General features: G+C 37.4%; 1 protein-coding gene across 8 annotated transcripts in view; it reads right to left on the bottom strand.

The window, feature by feature from the left end:
- Window positions 1-668: 668 nt before the first annotated feature.
- The window catches only part of LOC126176248 (AP-1 complex subunit gamma-1), a 191,794-nt gene continuing 172,790 nt past the window's right edge, over window positions 669-19,672 (bottom strand). For 5 of the 8 annotated variants that reach the window (XM_049923405.1, XM_049923420.1, XM_049923428.1 and 2 more), the window contains 3 exons: window positions 15,384-15,544; window positions 15,155-15,247; window positions 669-1,804 (listed from right to left, as the gene is read on the bottom strand). In XM_049923405.1, coding sequence (XP_049779362.1) covers window positions 1,703-1,804; window positions 15,155-15,247; window positions 15,384-15,544 — 356 coding nt within the window. In that variant the 3' untranslated portion in view covers window positions 669-1,702. The remainder of the gene's footprint in view (window positions 1,805-15,154; window positions 15,248-15,383; window positions 15,545-19,672) is intronic. The other 3 variants (XM_049923397.1, XM_049923449.1, XM_049923413.1) reach the window with 2 other exon arrangements.

Genomic DNA, 19,672 nt, shown 5'->3' with positions numbered 1-19,672 from the left:
ATCATTTTTGTTATGCAGCCTCTTGCTTTTTTATTTTTGATGACAGCTTAATACTAGATGAAACTGTAAATGTTTGCATCACTCCAAAACACCATCCTTTTATTGTGAACAGCACAGCCTCTGAATGCAGTTCAACATTCAATAATTAAAACATCACTAAAAAATACCAGATGTCTTTGTTTCTTAAAATAGTTGTCAGAGTTTATAATATATTGATACAAACTTTCAACAGAGGAGAAAAGTAAGTTTTGGAGCACATTATCTCCACTCTAATTCCTTGGACATAGCAAATGATCAACAACAGACTAACTACTAAAGGTAGTTTACCACAAAAATATCGGTACTTACTCTAAACAATTATCTGTATTACTCCTTTCCTCAAACAGAGGTTCTTATTAATGAGACAATTGTTCTACAGAAAGAAAAAAAAATAATATGAGGATTCATAGTTTCTTAACATAGTAATCCAGAGTTAAATGAACATCAAGCAAATGTAAAAATTATTTGTAGTTATGAATCTTGTTTTTCCCAAACCTGTTTAATCACATTCATTTCTTTACATTTCCAAGGTTGTGTATCACACTTCAGAAGCACCTTTAATTTAATAAATTAGCTTATGCCATATCTACATTTTAAATGAAATCCAGGTGAAAATAAGAAGGCACGTGGAAATTAATATCTCTTTCTTCCAACTTTTAATTTTTACAATAATTTTAAACAAAGTATTCAGTTTATGGTCAACAAAATAACAACACAATTAACCGCACATGAGAGCAGTCCATTCTGTCTCATGGAACCAAGTCCCAACACACTAATCTGATTCTCTCCCATTACTAACAAACCTCTGAAGTTTTCACTTTTTTATCTTGCATTAAATATTTCAGCACTCACTCTTTACTTACACACGGTATTCACAACTGTACTTCTCACCATTTATTTTTATGTACATAATAATACAAAAACGAACTGACCTCTCTCACCGGACAGTATAGAACAGTAAAAAATCCTGACGTTTCCTCTGAAAGTTCAATGGAGGGAATTCTAAAATTCTTGGTCACAGGCTTTGTAAAAACAATGTGAGGCCCATTCCAAGTCTCATTGAACTGTTTAACAGAAATGAAGACAGAGGCAAAAGAAGAAAAAGAATCACTACCATAAGAAATGGAATGGGCCAAGCAGTCTTCTTATGAACAATCAACAGAACCATCAGGCTTGGAAAAAATTATTTAGTCAATATACACAAATTATACAAACATACATACTTACAGATTTCATTACACAAACATTATAACAGCTCATTCAAATGTTCCATTTCACATAACACACAAAAGAGCCCAATCATGGCACACACTGTGACAGTTTATCAAGTTCTCCTAATCAAGCACAGAACTTAAAAACAAGCAAGGGTAACAAAAATTCAAGTTTCTGAAATCCCATACCTTCACATATCCTAGAATATGAATTGTCCACTGCAAATAGATCTGAGACCTGATTACTGTACATGAATACTAAATGTATTTACACTTGCAATTAGTTGCAATGGGAGTTTTGAGTTCATGAAATTGACAGAATTTTAATTCTTCAGGATATTCCTCTTATCTCTTCTCAACAAGTACATGTAGCTGAGATGGTGAAGAGACTAGGAACACATACTGTACACGGACATTAAGTACTCTGTGCCCTACTGGGCAGTTTAAACAGGTCACTGCCAGCTTTCGGGAGGGAAATTGTTCACCTCCGCCAGATCCTGTATCTGGGTGCCATTGACACTGTAAGATAACTTCATACGTAAACGCAGCATCCCCTGAAAGAGAATTGTATGACTGTGAGAAAAAAAAAATATCTTTAAAGAATTAAAATCACAATTATACTCCAAGCTTTTTATCTAGGTCCATTTTAGCTAATTTTGACTGGAATTAGTACTGTTTATATTTGTGGCCATTTCAATTATGTTATTCTGTGCATACAAATAAGTACTACTCATATTGCAACTGTATATTTATATCATTTCTTATTACAGTACGATAAACTAAACATGCTGCCAAGAAAAAATCTCTCACAACTGAATGGGAATATTGAGAAGCCCCCCAGTCCAAAACACTAAATTTTTCACAAAATAGAAAACACAATTAAAATCTCAAAATTATACTGAAATTTCATTTTCCTTCTCATTATTCGTTAAAATGAATGTAGAGTGACGGTTATCAATGGATTTGTATTATTATTTATTTATTATCAATAAATTTTCTTGATGTTAAATTAAAATTTATACAGTAAACATGTGGGCTTTCTCAATATTTTGCAATAAATAAGTATAAGTCATTATATTGCTAATATGGACAAAAATCAAACAGACTATGCCTATTTTCAGTTATCTTTGGCATTACACTCCACAGATGTTCAATCTTTGACACAAGTTGGCCAGTTGCATATGTCAGAGTAGAAGATCTGGGTGATTTCTTCTTTTGGTGGGAATAGCTGCAGGTCATGTATTTTCTTCTCATTTATAGGCAAGCGATCTCGATAAGCCTGACATATAGAGCTTGATGGAATTAAAAATAGATCAGCCATCTGGAATGTTCGTTCTTCTCTTCCATCAGTGAATGGACTAACTTTTAACAATACCAAGATTTTCATGTGAATAGCACAACTGTTTGAATTGTGTTACATGAAGTCCTGTTAGCCATTTCTTTGTGTAGCCTACCTAGGGTTTCAAGGGAAATAGCATTCTTTCGTATAACTTTGGCCACCATTCCTTAAAACTTAGGACCTTTTCGGATTTTGGTATTTTCACTTCAAATTTCAGCTCTGTCATGGACTCCATTATTAACATTCTTTCAGCAAATATATCCTGTCTGTCTTTCTAGTTTCCCTTTTTATCATGCTGAAATCTCTATCATGAGGAAGGTAAGAGTGGCCCCTGATTGAAAAATAATGCATGATGAACTGAAATCTTCCCTGCGCCATAAGCATTAAACAAAATATCACCATTGAATGCTTTTTATCTTGATGTCCACAAGAGCTGGAGAACAAGTGAAGGTGTTTAACAAGTTGTCCAACATTTTCATTTATATAACCAAAAGGAAATGAATTGACTTCATTGGGCTCCTTCGTGGTATTCCTTCATGATTAGATAAAACCTGGTACTTTCACTCCACAAGTCATGCACACTGAAGTCATTTACTGAAAGCCATCAATCAAAATGTGTCTTTTATTGGTATGTGATGCAACTGCAGTTTCTGCACAAAATCAATTGAGAGGCTTGCAGTGGTAGAATCTGTTTCAGTTTTCTCTTTAACTGCTTGTAATTTTTTGAAGAATTTATTAGCATGCCTATTGCGCAGTGATAATTGAGTCGCAATTTTGAAACAATACTAAGTTTCAGGTTGGAGCTCACCTGCAATCATAACCACGTTGTTTTGGTTGCACTCTATCTATTTTCTAATTTATATATGCTTCATTTATTTGTTCTTGCTAATTTTATGGCTGTTTATTTCAGAAACTTCAGTGCATTTTTCCTCTTCTTCATTGTTTCCTGACATCTGTCTCTAGCATCACCAGTGTCTGACATTTTAAAACCACCAATAACATAAATAAATTAAATCAAAGAGTAAGAGACAGTAAAGATTGTTCCCTCTGTTTAAAACAATGCTGACAACTTAAATCCCGTATCTTTTGGACATGTGGGTTTTCTCTATATTATGATCCGCTTGTATGTTTAACGTACAAAACCACCAGTAACTCAATTTTGGAACAAAATGTACACATGGGGTTTCTCAATATCCCTGTTCAATTAGAGTAGTTTTTTACCACTAACAGTGCTTAACATGCTTAATACAAAAGGGACAAAAATATTTAATTGAAAACGAACATTTAGTTGCAAAAGACAATAATATCTATTCTTGTCTATACCTACATGACAAACATAAGGAATTGTGTGTACAACTAATATTACTTTTATCATTTTATGTAGAATGTATAGTAATGGCTACACCACATACCTCCAAGGTACACCCTATATGTTAATGTCACCTCTAATGACATTTCTCTAAGAATACCATATTTTGTAAATTTTGTGAAAATTTGTCAGAATTATTCTCAAATTCTGTAACATATTCTGTTAACTATGTAGCAATCAAGATACATGGTATCAACTTCAGTTCCATAATCTACGGCCCCCTAGGCATTGTCGAATAAACACAGTCAACTATGTTTTTACACAAAAAAGATGCTTATGAAATTAAAGTTGATTTTTAAGCATGGTTTACACCTGAGCAAACAGAAGCAAACCAACATCACCAAATGAGCTTTATCTTGGGTACTGTGCAGATGAGAGGACAGAACATAGCAAAGCAAACAGAATTCTGCTGTGTTTAGTTTGCATTCTTATATGTTCACTTCCGTTATTCTGGTTGCAAGTCTTTCAAGAAATCCACAGTGGTGCTTGCCTCAGTGTGAAAAATCACTGAGAGGATTCACTTTGGGGGTCCATTGGTTTCATGTGTGAACTGTCTTTGTTATTGTTTTATAGTTTTGCCACTTAGTGGTAGAGGAGAGAATGTACTGTTGCTAACAGAAGACTGTACATGTGACAAGTGCTTGGCAAATCCGAAAGGTGTACAGCAAAACTAAAACTGTTATTCACCAGGAAATTCCTGAAGCACTCAGCATTCCACCTGGGTAAGCAAGAGAGAAGATTAATTCATTTATTGCTTTTTCAGGTGGAAACAGAGTAAAGAGAGCACAATCTCTGCAATGGATGAAATGTGAACTTTCCAATTGCCAAGAATCAGATGGTAAGGGCAGATCTTTAGACACTGTCGATCAGTAGTCAGCATCCTGCTTTGCAGTTTCCCCCTCCTGGTAGTGAGAAGGCAGCTAAAATAATCTACCAGCAATCATGGAAAGCTCAGAAATAAGGCCCAGGAAGGCTGGAGCTGCAATTCACCGGGTGCTTTCCCTTACATAAAAATTCAGACACAAATATTAACCTTTTCCTGTTTTACTTGCTTAATATCTAACAACTTCCTTGCCATATGAAACAGTTCTATCTAAATATCATAGTTCTGCTTCCCAAATAACTACTGTTGTATTAAATGAAACCTTTGTGATAATGACTTTTCACCCTTTCACTGCTACAGATGAGTTCTTTGCATTTCATACTAAGGCTGCTTTTGTTATACCTGTACTATTCGCCAAATGCTAGTGCAAGTGCTGGAGACAGAGTTCTGGCCAATATGAAATACTTATTATCTGAACTTTCGAAACTATTTGGTGGAAAATTTTGATTTTTGCACATCTTACAGTCTGATATCTTTGCCTTATGAAGGTCTGAATTTCTTTTCAATATCTATCATACTTACTGTATGAAATTTTAGAGAATTCAGAGGTAACAATCACTGTGTAAACTTTACGTTTGGTTGATTTTAGCTCATATAGTGCAGCAATTGAACTGTAGATATATCAAAATTTTATTTAAAATGAGAATGATATCTCATTTCATTCTCAAGTTACTGAGTTCTATATTCAACAGAAGGCATGGCACGAAGGGCCCATTTCCGGCCATGTGAACTTGCAGGCTGCTGACATACATTTCTTTTTGTTATATGCCATAGTTACTGAGCTGCAGCAAATTAAGGAAAACACTGCAGGAAGTTTTTGAAGATTTTATGTGTAGTTGATTTTAGCTCATATGCTGCTGTGAATGAAATGTAGCTAAGACATTGAAATTTTATTTAAAATTAAGAGCAAAAGGGTACCTCATTTCATTCTTGAGGTACTAGGTTTTATATCCATAGGACAGTCGTGTACAACTCGTCAATTCGTGCCTTTGCACATTGCGAATTACGTGGTCATAACAACTGCAATATCTCATCAGTGATTCAAAATATCAAAACAAGGTATTCTGCAAATGACAGCACGCAATGAGGCACATATGATATATGTCTCCAAATACTTGAAACTGTTTTATTCACCGAGATATGAAAGCAAACCATCTGCAGCAGTGAAGGGAGTGAAGAGGTCGGCAGTACACTTGTACATGTCCACGTCCAAAACACCAGGGGAACATCATAGCAGGATGTGTGTACATGCCCACAACAGCAAAGGGGTTAATAGGGGATGGCAGATAAGGTGGAGGGGGAATGCAGTGTTTGTAGAGCCTTGCATGCTTCACTGCTGACTATCTGATGTCTCTTCTGTTCCCTCCACTGAAAATGTTTATTCACAGATACAAGTGAATGATAGCGAACACTAGCAAATTGTTCTGTGAACTTTGGTTTGCCTGTGTTTGTTCACATCTCCTCTGATATAGATGAAGCTTTACAGAATGATTGTTCAGTCTCCGAAAGTGTCACCAAACATCAACCATAATTCTACAAAAAAACTGGTGTCAGTAATTCAAGTTGGGAAGTTCTGTACATCTGCTCTCACACTGTTTTTGAAAGTTCTAAAAATGTGTCTATGCCTTTTTCCCATCATGCAGGTCACATATTAACCGAGAAGCCTGTGATACATTGTCAATAATTTTTTAATGATCAATTTAAATAGTACCAGGTCCAGAGGCCTTCCCTCTATTGGGTAACATTAACCGCTTTCCACTCTTGTCATTGTGGCATCAGTGCGTTGATGGGACAGATGAACTTCTTGTCAGTGCCAATCATGGCTAATGCAACTGGAAGTTCACATTTCAATTCGTAAACAATCATAACAAAATAATATAAAACATATATAATTTTACTATGAAACATAACTAAAAATGAAATTGGTTGAAAGTAAAACTGTACTTGCTACTGTGAGGTCAGTCACACTGTTACCACCATTCAGCCCATTTGAAAGCTTTATTAAAAGCACGTGTGAAGCTAGGTATGATATAAGAGTATTTTTAATTGGTAGGTAAGATTTTAATTTCGAATTCACTGAAAGCTTTCTATACAGCTATCATTGCACTACTGTAACTAGAAAAAAATGAATTTCAAATCTTGCACTTCTGAATGATGGGTAGGGCACAAGCAAAATTAGAGAAAAAAATTGAGTGTTTGAGATTTCACACCTCTAGCTGTAGTACATGGTGCTAGAAAATAGCAAAAACCTCACAACCTAGCAATATTTCATCAATTTTCATATGTGCTTAAGTATAACCCATCATTCATTAACAATGAAGAGCTTGCCTGTCCTCAATTCCCATTTATTATTTCTTTCTTGGAATTTCTGTTATTGTAATATTAATAATTTCTGTTGATTTCATTGTGGCACATGGTCAGACATTATGATATTAAAAAGAAACACTTACTTGTCACAGATAACAATAATTATTTATTTGTGTGACATGTTTCCAGTTATTAGCCGACTGTCTGCCAATACGGGCAAAGATGTAGTTGTGTGTAACAGTAGAAATGTAAGCAGCAGACAATTTACAGTCCTAAAAGAAATCCATTGTTAATATTACACATACTACATTCATAACCATAGGATATTAAAATAAACAAACTGGCACAGTGATTTAATAAAACATTAATGGGTACTGAGTCAGGTTTACTAGTATCCAGAATTGGAGAGTAACTGATGTCTGTTTGCTCATTCAGTAATTGTCCAGGATGGTTCTTTTACTTCCTTTTGGTCTGAAAGATTTCAGGTAGTGATAGTTTCTGCCCATTGGGCCCAAGTGCAATATTTCTGCATCTACTACATAACTGTGTCTGGATTGCAGACACCCTGAACAGTTACTGAATGATCAGACAGACATCAGGTACTCTCCACTTCTTGATACTGGTAACCTGACTCATTATGCATTAAAATTTTGTTAATCAATGTGCCAGTTGTTTGTTTATTTTAATATCCTATGATTATGAATGTAGTATTTAGTATGTGTAATATTAACAATGGATTTCTTTGAGGACTGTAAATTGTCTGCTGCTTACATTTCTAGTGTTACACACAATTATATGACAGACAGTGGGCTAGCAAAGGTGGAGTGTTTTCTGCAAGTTCCGGCTTGCGTGGTGTCTTTGAATTAGGTGCAAAATGATGTACTTCTTTTCTATATGCCATATAAGCCACAATCTTTGCAACTGACCCTGTATACTCCACTTTTCTTCATTGGAATCTGCTTATCTTTATGAGTAAAAAATGTTGCCTACTGTCTATCTGGTGTAGTAGGACATTGAGTATTTTTCTTCACAATATTGATTTTTTTTTGATAGGCTATCTGCCACCAAATAGTAATGCATATCTTTTGGAAATCATCTGAGGCACTGCTGGTGCACATGCACGTGTTTTAGCTTTAGTTTTTAGCTTGTTCTTAACAATGCTGTCAAGAAGAGAGAGCTGGGAGCCATTGCTTACAGTTATTGGTTTGATTGTGTGTAGTTCTTGTTCTGTTGATGGAGTTATCATGTATACAGACATCCTAGAGGGGACACCTGCAGATACTCTGGCTAAGCGGGATGAAAGAGCTGGTGTTATGTCCAGGCAGATCAGTGGTGGTGTTCCAATAATAAACTAACCACGTGAGCACACAAATCTACACACATACTACGCCAAGGCAACTAATTGAGAGAAGAAACCTCATGATTAAAATTACTAACACTTTCACTTTCATATCACACAGCAAGGTCTGCAGCTATTTGGCAGACCAGTTAGATGAAAGGAGGAATTTTATGACACACAATAAGCTATTCCCAGAAGAAGTAGGAAAATACTACATAAATTTGTCAGAGTTGGTACCATCAATTACAAGCATGTTGTTAGGGCTTCCTCAAGGCTGTCTTCAATGCCATAGTTGGATTTGCAACTAGTATGGGGGTTGGAACTTAAATAATGGCAACTATTTATTCACAACCGATACAAAAGAGTTACATATTTGCACCTGTTACTGGCCTTCAGAGTAGTCACCAGCATTGTGTAGAACCCATTGTTAGCAATGTGGAAGGTGAAGTATAGTGTTAGCAGAGCCTGTTCTGTTGATGGCACATATGGAGTGGTCTACTGCCTATCGAATCTCTGGAACAGTTCTGAAGCGAATTCCACGAAGTGTTTCCATCATCTTCAGAATCAAATCAAAGTCACAAGGACTTATGTCTGGAGAGTATGGAGGATGGTACAGTACTTCCCAGTCCCATCGACCAAACAGAGCAGCCACAGCTTACGCTGTACGCGCCTGCACATTGTCATGCAAAATGATGGGTGGGTTGCACAAAAAGTGTCACCACTCTTTCGCAAAGCTGGTTGCAGGTGATGCTCCACAAATGAACAGTAATACGACTCAAGTCCTTGTGACTTTGATTTGATTCCGAAGATGAAGGAAGCACTTCATGGCATTTGAGTCAGGACTGTTCCAGAGATTCGATAGTCAGTAGACCGTGCATTCACACCATCAGCAGAACAGGTTCTGCTAACGGCATACTACACCTTCCACATTACTGGCAACAGGTTCTACACAACGCTGGTGACTACTTTGAAGGACAGTAACAGGTGCAAACATGTAACTCATTTGTATCGATGGTGAATAAATAGTTGCCACTTTTTAAGTTCCAACCCTTGTATATTGGTGCATCAGTTGCAGTTCAAGAGAACTGCAGAGCCATCCTTAGGTGAGCCACGGGAGTGCGCTCCTCAGGCTTATTGGGACCTTCAGTACAATAACTGCTAATGTTATATTGGGGGACCTGGCCCATTAACATTCTAGTAAGGTATGGAGCAGCATACTGCAGCTAAACTGATGCAGACTCAACTGAGTTCATGTGATTACTGAGAGTAATTATCTATAGCTAGGGACTCGAAAAATTCACAATGAACAGTACATGTGAATACAGATGTGAATTAAAGCTCAGAATGTGAAATTATGTAATAAAAGATTGTGTTTTGTGTGTTTCATGATATTTTTATATTCTGATAAATTGCTTATGATCACAAAAAAATTCATTGGTGAAGCAGTAAAATGAGTAAAGATACATATCCTTCGTGACGAAACTACAAACAGAATTGGACACTGTGTTTTTGCTGTCCTTTTCAACTGTCAGATTCAGAAGAGCAGAAGTTATTTCCTGCTGCTCTGAAATTCCCAGAATCAGCAAATGCAACAAGCTATTCTCGAATAATATTAAAAACACTACATGGGCACATGATGCCACATGCTGTATGTGACTGTTAGTGACAGTGTTCCAAATACGCTCTCTGTTATGAAACATGAAAGGTCATTACTGGCGATCATCTGATCCGTCTGCAGTGCTGGGCACATAAATTCAGTTTGATTGGCAAATGCTGGATAAAGATTATGTCCAATTTCAATGAAGTGTGAAAATGGTAAAGTCAGCACTTCTAAACATCTGGAAGTCTGAATATAAATATATTCAGTTTCTGAAGTTCAAGAATGGAAATTCAAATGAAGCTTTAACTTTTTGCTTTACGTGTAGTACTTGGTTTAACAACTGGTCTGAATCAGTGTTTTATTTGGAAAGCTACTTCTTATAGATTGTAAGCATTTTTATTTAGCTGCCAGAAATGAGAGTATAAATAAGTGTTGGGTAAATTTTGACAAAAATTTGACAGACACAAAGACAGTAGTATCAAACATTGCACATACTTTATCCAAAGCTTGATAATCTAGAATTAATACAGAAATTGTATATGAAGGGTAGTTTTCAGAAACTCCATATTGTGTGTCTTTAATACTTTAGAACAAGTTTTTGTTATCTGTGACAAGTAAGTGTTTCTTTTTAATATCATAATGTCTGACCATGTGCCACAATGAAATCAATAGAGCTGTGTGCAAATAAGTGTTTGGCAAGGCAGCTAACCCTGCAAACTGACTTTGCTGAGAAGCAAAGATCCACAGTGTGAAGTGTTTGAGGATATAGCTCTGACATTTTCTCTGAGAAATATAAATTTAAACAATACTGAAAGAGCATATGAAATTGATACACAATTAAGTTCTTTAACAGTACCACAACATGCAGCGCCTAATGCAAAATGTTTGCTAAACATTGTTTAGATTTGCTGTGGACTCAAACAAACAATGTCTACAGCAAGCATATTTCACCTCACTAAACCACATTAGTCACAGACAGAAGACGTAATCACAAAGAATGCAATGCTGAGATTTGTATAAGCGTTTCTTTTGACAATAAAAATACAAGTTTTAAAAAGTCGGTCACATAATACTAGTTTCCTTTCTTTGCTCAATGGGGATGATTAAACAACAATAGTTAATGAAGCAGATGCCATCACATACTAGCAAGAGAGAGAGTAACCAGATTATTATATAATCATACACCTAATTATGCCTGAAAAATAGCTGCTAACTTTGCCAAAAATAGATTCTACATTTTCTGATTCCCATCTATAATAAAATTCAACTCTAAGTCCGGAGAACACATGAATGGCAGTGTGCTTGGAACTTGATGACTATTAGCTGGTATGTTGTAACCTTTCCCAAACATCAAAGAGACAATGAACATGCCTGGGTGACCCAACAAAGGCAATGGTTATTTCATTACTGGATGTGGTCCTTACCCTGTCCACTTTCACACAATAAGGAAACTCTGGCAACAGTTGAATATCTGAACATAAGGTGCTTCATTGTAAATTGCATAAAATAGAAAGGGGAAACAGACTGGATAATTTGCACTTGGATCCTTCCAGGGTGGGTGTTACTTAACATTGACACCAACAAAATACTAAAAGGATTGCATTACCAGTTTCACAATACGGACCACAGGGGTGTCAGTGTCCAAGTACAGTGCTATGTAGGTGGCAACCAAATAGAACATGATCAAAGATATTTCAGGTGAATGGTTACAAGAGAAACAGCTGCAGCAGTACCACCTTGAGGAGGAGTTCAAAACAACGAGGAAGAAAGCTCAGACATTTTCAGCTGGGAAATGATGATTGTGAGCCAGAATGGGATAGGGATAAGTAGAATAATTACTGCTATAATGTGTTCATTTTGAATACACAATTGTTTAAAAAACACATTAAAGAAATTTTAGCTGTAGGAATTAGGTGAATGTCCAAATGCTGCCAAGAAACACAGGATCATTTGACAGTAGCTTAGTACAGAGATAAACAGAGATGTAGAGAACTGCATGGTCAGCAACCCTGGGCAATTTCAAGATTGCTCATTGCCATGGTAACATAAGAGACAAGAGGGTCATGTTGTGGTAGGTTTTTCTTTAATTTTCTCACTCTTTTTGCTTTCTTTCATTTCTACCTTTAACTGTATGTTTATAACGCTATATTTTCAATGCCATATTGAAAGAAATACTATTAATAGGGTGTTTTGCATTAAGTTAAATCTTTTCCTTGATGACAGCAATAGTTTGCACTGGGGCTTGAATTGCTGCAAGCAATGGTCTAGCTAGACATTTCAAAGTAACTTACTTAAACCATAGTGTAGTGGTGCACACAGATTAATTTGTCTGAGTAATATGTAGGTAGTTTTTGTGCTGTTATTTGACCACCACCACCACCACCACCACATCTATCCGAGCATACAACCATATCTTTCCTCCAGATTTGCCAGAGTCTGCAGTTGTCACGACCAGGGTGTCATCTGTATATATCGTACCTCCATATCAACAGAACAAGGACTACACACAACCAAACCAATAGCTGTAACCAATGGTTCCCAGCTCTCTCTTCATGACAGCATTGTTAAGAAAAAGCTAAAAACTCAAGCTAACACACGTATGCATCAACAGTGCCTCAAATGATTTCCAAAAGATGTGTGTTACTACTTGGTGGCAGATAGTCTACCAAAAGAAGCAATACTTTGAAGAAAAATGCTCAGTGTCCTACCAGTACTACAACACAGAGACAGTAGGCAACATTTTTCACTCACAAAGATAAGTGGATCCCAATGAACAAGAGTGGAATACACAAGATCAGTTCCAAAGAGTGGGTGGCTCATACAGCATAGGGAAAAGATACATCATTGTGCACTCAACTTAAGAACACTATGCAAAGTGGAAGCTGCAGAAAACAGACTCCACCTTTGTGCATCACTGTCTGCAAACCAGACACAGTTGTACACTAGATGTAGAAATATTGCACTCTGGGTACAATGGGCAGAAACTATCACTGCTAGAAATACTGCAGACCAAGACACAGTGAAAGGACTATCCTGAACTACTGAATGAGCAGAGAGTTATCAGCTGCTCTCCACTTCTTGATACTACTAAACACTACTCATTAGAATTTTGTTAAGCCGATGTGCCAGTTGTTTGTTTATTTTAGTATCCTATGATTATGACTGTATTATCTAGTATGTTTAGTATCAACAATTAATTTCTTTCATGACTGTCAACTGTCTGCTGTTTCATTTGTACTACTACAGCCAACACCACCTTTGGCAGCATTACTAAGCAATATACTAATTGCACAGAGGACAGGAAAGTAAATAATTACTGAAGCAAGTGTGTTTTTTATTCATTGCCTTCACTTAATTTCTTTTTTTTATGTCAGCAAGACTTCAGCTTTCTTTGAATACCCAATGAATGCCTTGGTACTTCTATATGTACTTACCAAAGACTGCTACTGAACCATAGCATGTATCCCATCTCTCAGCATCTTTTTATCATAGACTACAAAAAAAGTTGTAATATAATGAAAAAACCAGAATTTAAATCTGGCAGCTGTGGTAGAAGATGGAAATGGGTGCAACCTTGACAGGACGTTGGTGGGGATGGCTAGTATAACATTGCGGTACTGCAGTTAGCATGGCATGACTGCTCTAGTCAGGGGGAGCAAGAGGTATACAACTCTGTTGCGCAGTGCATAATAATCATTTTGCTCACAAAGGAAGACACAAAAGTTGGGAAGTTTTGTGGAGACTTCATGCACTATTTGGGGAAGAAACCCTTTCAAAGACACTTGTGGCAAGATGGGTATCTGTTGGAAAACAAACCCCACCAAAGACAGCCATAGACAAGCATCACATCAGACAACATCTGTGCCATACCGGACCTCACTGCAGAAGATCAACACATAGACCTTTCCAAAACTGCTTCGATGGTAGGAATAAAAGTGCTCAAGCCATCATCACTGATGAACTCAATTACTGGAAATTGTCTGCTGAGCATTTTGCTGTTTCAACAAAGGAAAAAATGGAGGAAGTTTATTGGGCAACTCTGGAACGTTCTCCTCACACACCTTATTCATCACCCTGTTACTACCAAATGTTTGGATCACTAAAAGAATTTTGAGACTGCCAGTTTGATGACAATACAGCAATAGAGGTGTTCAGGTTCATGAGGCAGTGCACACATCTATCTTCTTTCTTTGAAGACTGAATCAAAAGTCTAATTTAATGGGGAAATTGTGTAACAAAGTCAGGAGGCAAAATAGAAAAATGAGGTGGCATTATTTTTGTTTTAGCTGATTCAATCAAGTTTACAAAAGAACTGTTCTGGTTTGTATTTGATCTCCCCATTAAATATTCCCAGCCATACTTCTGTATTTGTGTCACAGAGTCATCGTATCAACCTCCATATCATCTTCCTCAGAGCTGACTGTTCGCTGCTGGTCATTGGTAATAAGTAATGTGATGTGTCTGCTTAACTTTGTAAGCAACAATATTTTTTTCCTCTTCTGTAATTTTTCTTTCAATACCCGTATACACTGATGATCTCAGATCCAATGATTCCTTCCTAGAGTACACTGGAGCTGGGCTTACTTTAAATATTAACTCATCTGTACCCATTAAGTGGAAAAAACTGTTGTTAGCCAAAGATAATAGCCTCTCAATGGCCCCTCTCCCCACCAAATTTTGAACGATACCTCTAAAACATGCACTCTGCACTTTTAGAAAGAATATTGTGACACACTATACTTCTATCCCCCTCCCCCCCCCCCCCCCCTAACTGTGAAAATCTGTACCTTCCTTTTATTTTGGGTTCCTGCTGACCAATTCTACTTGTTTTTCAACCACATAAATAATCTTCAGCACCATCTGCATCTCCTCTCCTTCTCCAGTTACGTGTATGGAAACAGTGGTTGCATAATTTCAGGCTTTTCTAATCGGCAAACTCCTTTGGCCATTCCCTCTTATTCCAAACAGAACCACTGCATGTTCTACCAACAGTGTCCGATTTTTGTGTGAGAATTATTTTTTGAAAAATAACTTTAGCTCTAATAAATGAATGATGGGATGAATTACCCTGTTGGGATTTGTAATCCTTAGCACCTGCGTCACCTGTCCAGCAGGTGGCAGGACGGTTCCCGATGGAGAAAGCATTTGCAACTGGAATGTCTGAAAATCAATGTGTAGGAAAAAAAGTTAGAATTGTACTCATTTGATTAGTTTTGTAAGAACAATAAATCCGTATTGGAATTATTAACTATTTCAATACATCTGTCATTCTGATTAAATATAATGTTGTACTTACTTTAGGCACAGCAGCTTGAAACAGAAAATCAGCCATTGTATTCATTGTCTCATTTAATGCAATCATTGTGACTACAATTGTACTAGGATTATCTGGAAGGCGTTCTAAAGAGAAAGTTATTTTCAATCCATTCTTTTCGTATGCTATTATACTTGGCAGACCTGAAAAAAGGGTATTATGTGACACATTGAAGTTTCCAAACACAAAATTTAGGGGATCAAGAGTTACAAATGTTGATGTAAACTAAAAAAGGAAAGGCATTATCATATGTAACCACTTGTAAATCTGTGTCAACAGTATTTGAAATACCACCCTTTAAAACTAAGTATTGGCCAGCCAGCCTATCTCTTTATAATTTTATCACACTACAGACTTTTAGGTTAACTCAAGTTTAGTACAATATGAGCCCCCATTTACTGCAATTAGAACCTCACTCCTGTGACATGCACTCAAAGATGACCTAGACCTCATCCTGGGGGAGCACAGTCTGGCTGAAAATCAACAAAGCATAAACAGTAGTTGCATGAGGACTGAGAGAAACAAACTGCTGAGCAACCACATTTGAGACATGTTTGACGAGTATTACATTGGGGCAAAATGCCGACCTGACAAGCAGAGTGATAGCTGTTGGTCTTTAAGAAAGGCCAATATGGTCTCTCCTATGCATAACTGGGCATTGCCCTACTGAAATATGGGGTGTGGAGTTGCTGAAGAAGATGTAGTAGTACTTCTGTTCCCAAAACACACTGATATTGTTAGGTGAATTTTACACTGGCCTCAATACCTAAGAGTAAAGGCTCCGTATGTATTCAATTGCTAGAGATCTGCACAGATAATATAAATGCTACCTGCATCTGCAACCACAACTTTTATTCGCATATACAGATAATAAAATTTTATAAACCACTGTAAGTGCTTCAGAATGAGCTCCTAAAGTAGGCTTATGCATGGCCTGAACTTTCGTCTGCTGAAATTAGATCTCATACGTTGCATTACTTACACTTGGAAAGTGAAGGATGATCTTGACAACAACAACATTTTAATACGAGGGCATTTCGAAAAGTAAAGATACAATGGCTCGCAGTCCTTAAATAGAACATTTATTTAGAAAACTTCAGTTACATCTTATTAAATGGATTATTTGTTATTTTTCAACGTAATCACCCCCGTTATCCAAACATTTGTTAAGTCTGTGCACAAGCTTTTGTATCCCACAGTCATAGAAGGTTGTCGCCTGTTGTCAGAACCACATTTCAACTTCATCTTTGATGTCTTCATCGTCGTGGAATGATTTTCCACCAAGATGTGACTTCAGGTAATGGAAGACATGGAAGTCGGTGGGCGCAAGGTCCGGGCTGTATGGCGGATGGTCCAATACGTCCCATTTTAATTGTTTGAGTAGTGCTTTGGTTTCGAGCGTTGTGTGAGGCCGAGCATTGTCATGAAGCAAGCGGACTCCACTTGTCAGCATTCCACTTTGTTTGTTTTGAATTGCCCTTTGAAGACGTTTCAAAGTCTGGCAATATGCAGCAGCATTAATTGTCGTTCCAGGAGGCATAAATTCCAACAGAAGAATGCCTTGTCTGTCTCAAAAAACAGAAGCCATGATTTTCTTCGCTGAAATCGACGTTTTGCATTTCTTGGCTTTTGGTGAATTCGAATGGTGCCATTGCTTTGATTGTTGCTTGGATTCAGGTGTATGGTGATAAACCCAAGTCTCGACACCTGTCACAATGTGATCAAGGAACTCATCACCTGCTTCAGCATAGCATGTGAGGAAGTCAAGTGCAAAGCCCATCCTTTTCTTTTTGTGTTCTTCCATTAACAGTTTTGGAACCCAGCGCGCACACAATTTCCTGTATCCTAACTTGACAGTCACAATGTCTTAAAGAGTTGTCATTGACACATCCGGTATGATCTGATGCAATTCTTTCAATGTGAGACGTCTATTCGCACGAATTGCTTCCTCTGTTCTCTGAAGAAGGGCATCAGAGATCACAGATGGCCAACCTGTTCTTTGTTCGTCATGAACATTGGTCCTACCTTCAGAGAAATGACGACACCATTTCGTTACATTTTGTTGATTCATAATGTTCCCATAAACAGAAACAATTTCTTTGTGAATATCCGCTGGTCGTTGACCTTTTGCATGAAGAAAATGTATGATGGAGCGCACTTCACATTTGGCGGGATTCTGAAGCGGTGCCGCCATTTTAAACACGACCTACTCCAACCAGAAGCAACGTTCAACTGCCGAACGACCGCGAGGAGAAAGCTAACGGTTCAAGGTTTACACCAGAGTTGCCAACTTGCTCGCCAAAACTCTTCTATTCCTCTGGCGTACGGTGTATCTTTACTTTCCGAAATACCCTCGTATATTATAACACGCAATATTCTCGATACAGACCATAAGTTACAACTTTCTTTAGTAATCTGAGAAATAAATTTGGTTTAATTTTCTTGAAACATTCCTGCCACACTGGGAAGTCACCTGAAGCCATATTACGCACTGTCATCATTTTGCATATGATTGAAGGTTATAAGGGTTACCCAGAAAGTAATGCACCACATTTTTTCTACAACAATTTTTTACTGAACACAATGAAACATACACAGAAGAAAGAATGATGTTTGTTCTACACTCCTAATTTTTCCATGTATTCTCTTTCCCATTCTATGCCCAGCCCCAGCGAGACATAAGGGTGTGTATGCCCTGTTGCTACCATTCTTTGTCCTGGTCATGACGCCATGTCTTCACCGTGCAAATCAGCTCTTTGTCATCCTCAAAACTCTTCCATGAAAAGATCCTTTAATGGTCCAAACAAGTGGAAGTCTGAGGGAGCTAGGTCAGGGCTATAGGGTGGCTGCACCTTGTCAGGTGAGAGAGCCGTGGACGGACTGCCCAAATGCTTCAAATTTTTGAACTCTACAATACCATCTTCTTGTAGCGGCCTCACCCTCTTTCTCAGTGACTAATCACACTTCTGTCAACTGCAGATGCTCCATAAACTGCATACAAACATTTGTGAATGTTCCCAACAGTTTCTTTCTCTGCAGTAAGAAATTCAATGCCGACACCTTGCTTGAAAAGTAAACCATTTAAAGACATAATTTTGAAACACTGCTGCAGCTACACCATCAGTTGAAGGGAACAGAAGATTTGTGAGCACACTCCAGAAATTTGATATAAAGCTGGCAAGCAAATAAATAAATTGTGCATTACTTTCTGGGCAACTTAGTTATTTAGTTGATAAAATTTACATTAATTCACAACAACATTACATCATTGTGACATGTTACACTAAAAAAATGGCTCTGGGCACTATGGGACTTAACTTCTGAAGTCATCAGTCCCCTAGAACTTAGAACTACTTAAACCTATCTAACCTAAGGACATCACACACAACCATGCCCGAAGCAGGATTCGGACCTGCAACCGTAGCGGTCACACGGTTCCAGACTGTAGCGCCTAGAACCTCTCGGTCACCCCGGCTGGCCATGTTACACTTCCCAGTGTATTAATATTACTGATGATTAATGAAAAACCATGTCAGCTGTATTATTACATATTTATTGTGTTACAACCAGTTTCATTCATTAAACATCTACAGGCTGCCTGCAGTTAAACAAAACGGGAAATTGGGCTAAAACTACATCATCTTATGAATAAAATACACAGCTCTCAGCAATGACATCCTTATACTAAATCGTCACCAAATTGTGCTTAAGTCATGACACAAATGGTCAGGTTGTCATATGTAATGTTAAAGACCAAATGGAACAGCACTTATTAAATATCCTGCCAACAGTCTGGCGGAAGTATGGCAAGTGGACACAGCAGGTGCATGCAGTCAACTGCCCAGACCAGGGGCACTTTACGACAGAGGTAAACATAGCACTTGGTCTCAGTCGAGTACAATAATCAATTGCACGATCATAATCATTACAAGTAGTGACAAAACCTTAAGTACAGAACTGATGTTGAAGAGAGTACAATTAATCCAAACAACTGAAAAACAGAACTGATAAAAGTTAATAAATACAATACAGGAATAGATGCCAAAACTTACACAAGGTTGTGTGTGTGTGTGTGTGTGTGGGGGGGGGGGGGGGGGGGGGGGGGGGGGGGGGGGGGCGCTTTCTGGTAAGTGGTCTCCTGTAATCCAAAAGTATTTACATTCTTCCTATCCTACAACATTTAAACTGGATATTTTCAGTCATGTATTGACAGTTAAAATTTAGCAGTGTTAAACTTGCAACTATTGTGTACAAGTATGGAACTGATAAGA

The sequence above is a fragment of the Schistocerca cancellata genome, chromosome 1 (genome assembly GCF_023864275.1).
Source record: "Schistocerca cancellata isolate TAMUIC-IGC-003103 chromosome 1, iqSchCanc2.1, whole genome shotgun sequence".
NCBI lineage: Eukaryota > Metazoa > Arthropoda > Insecta > Orthoptera > Acrididae > Schistocerca > Schistocerca cancellata.
Note: the sequence above shows the minus strand (reverse complement) of the source record. Positions and strands in the feature narration are given on the sequence as shown.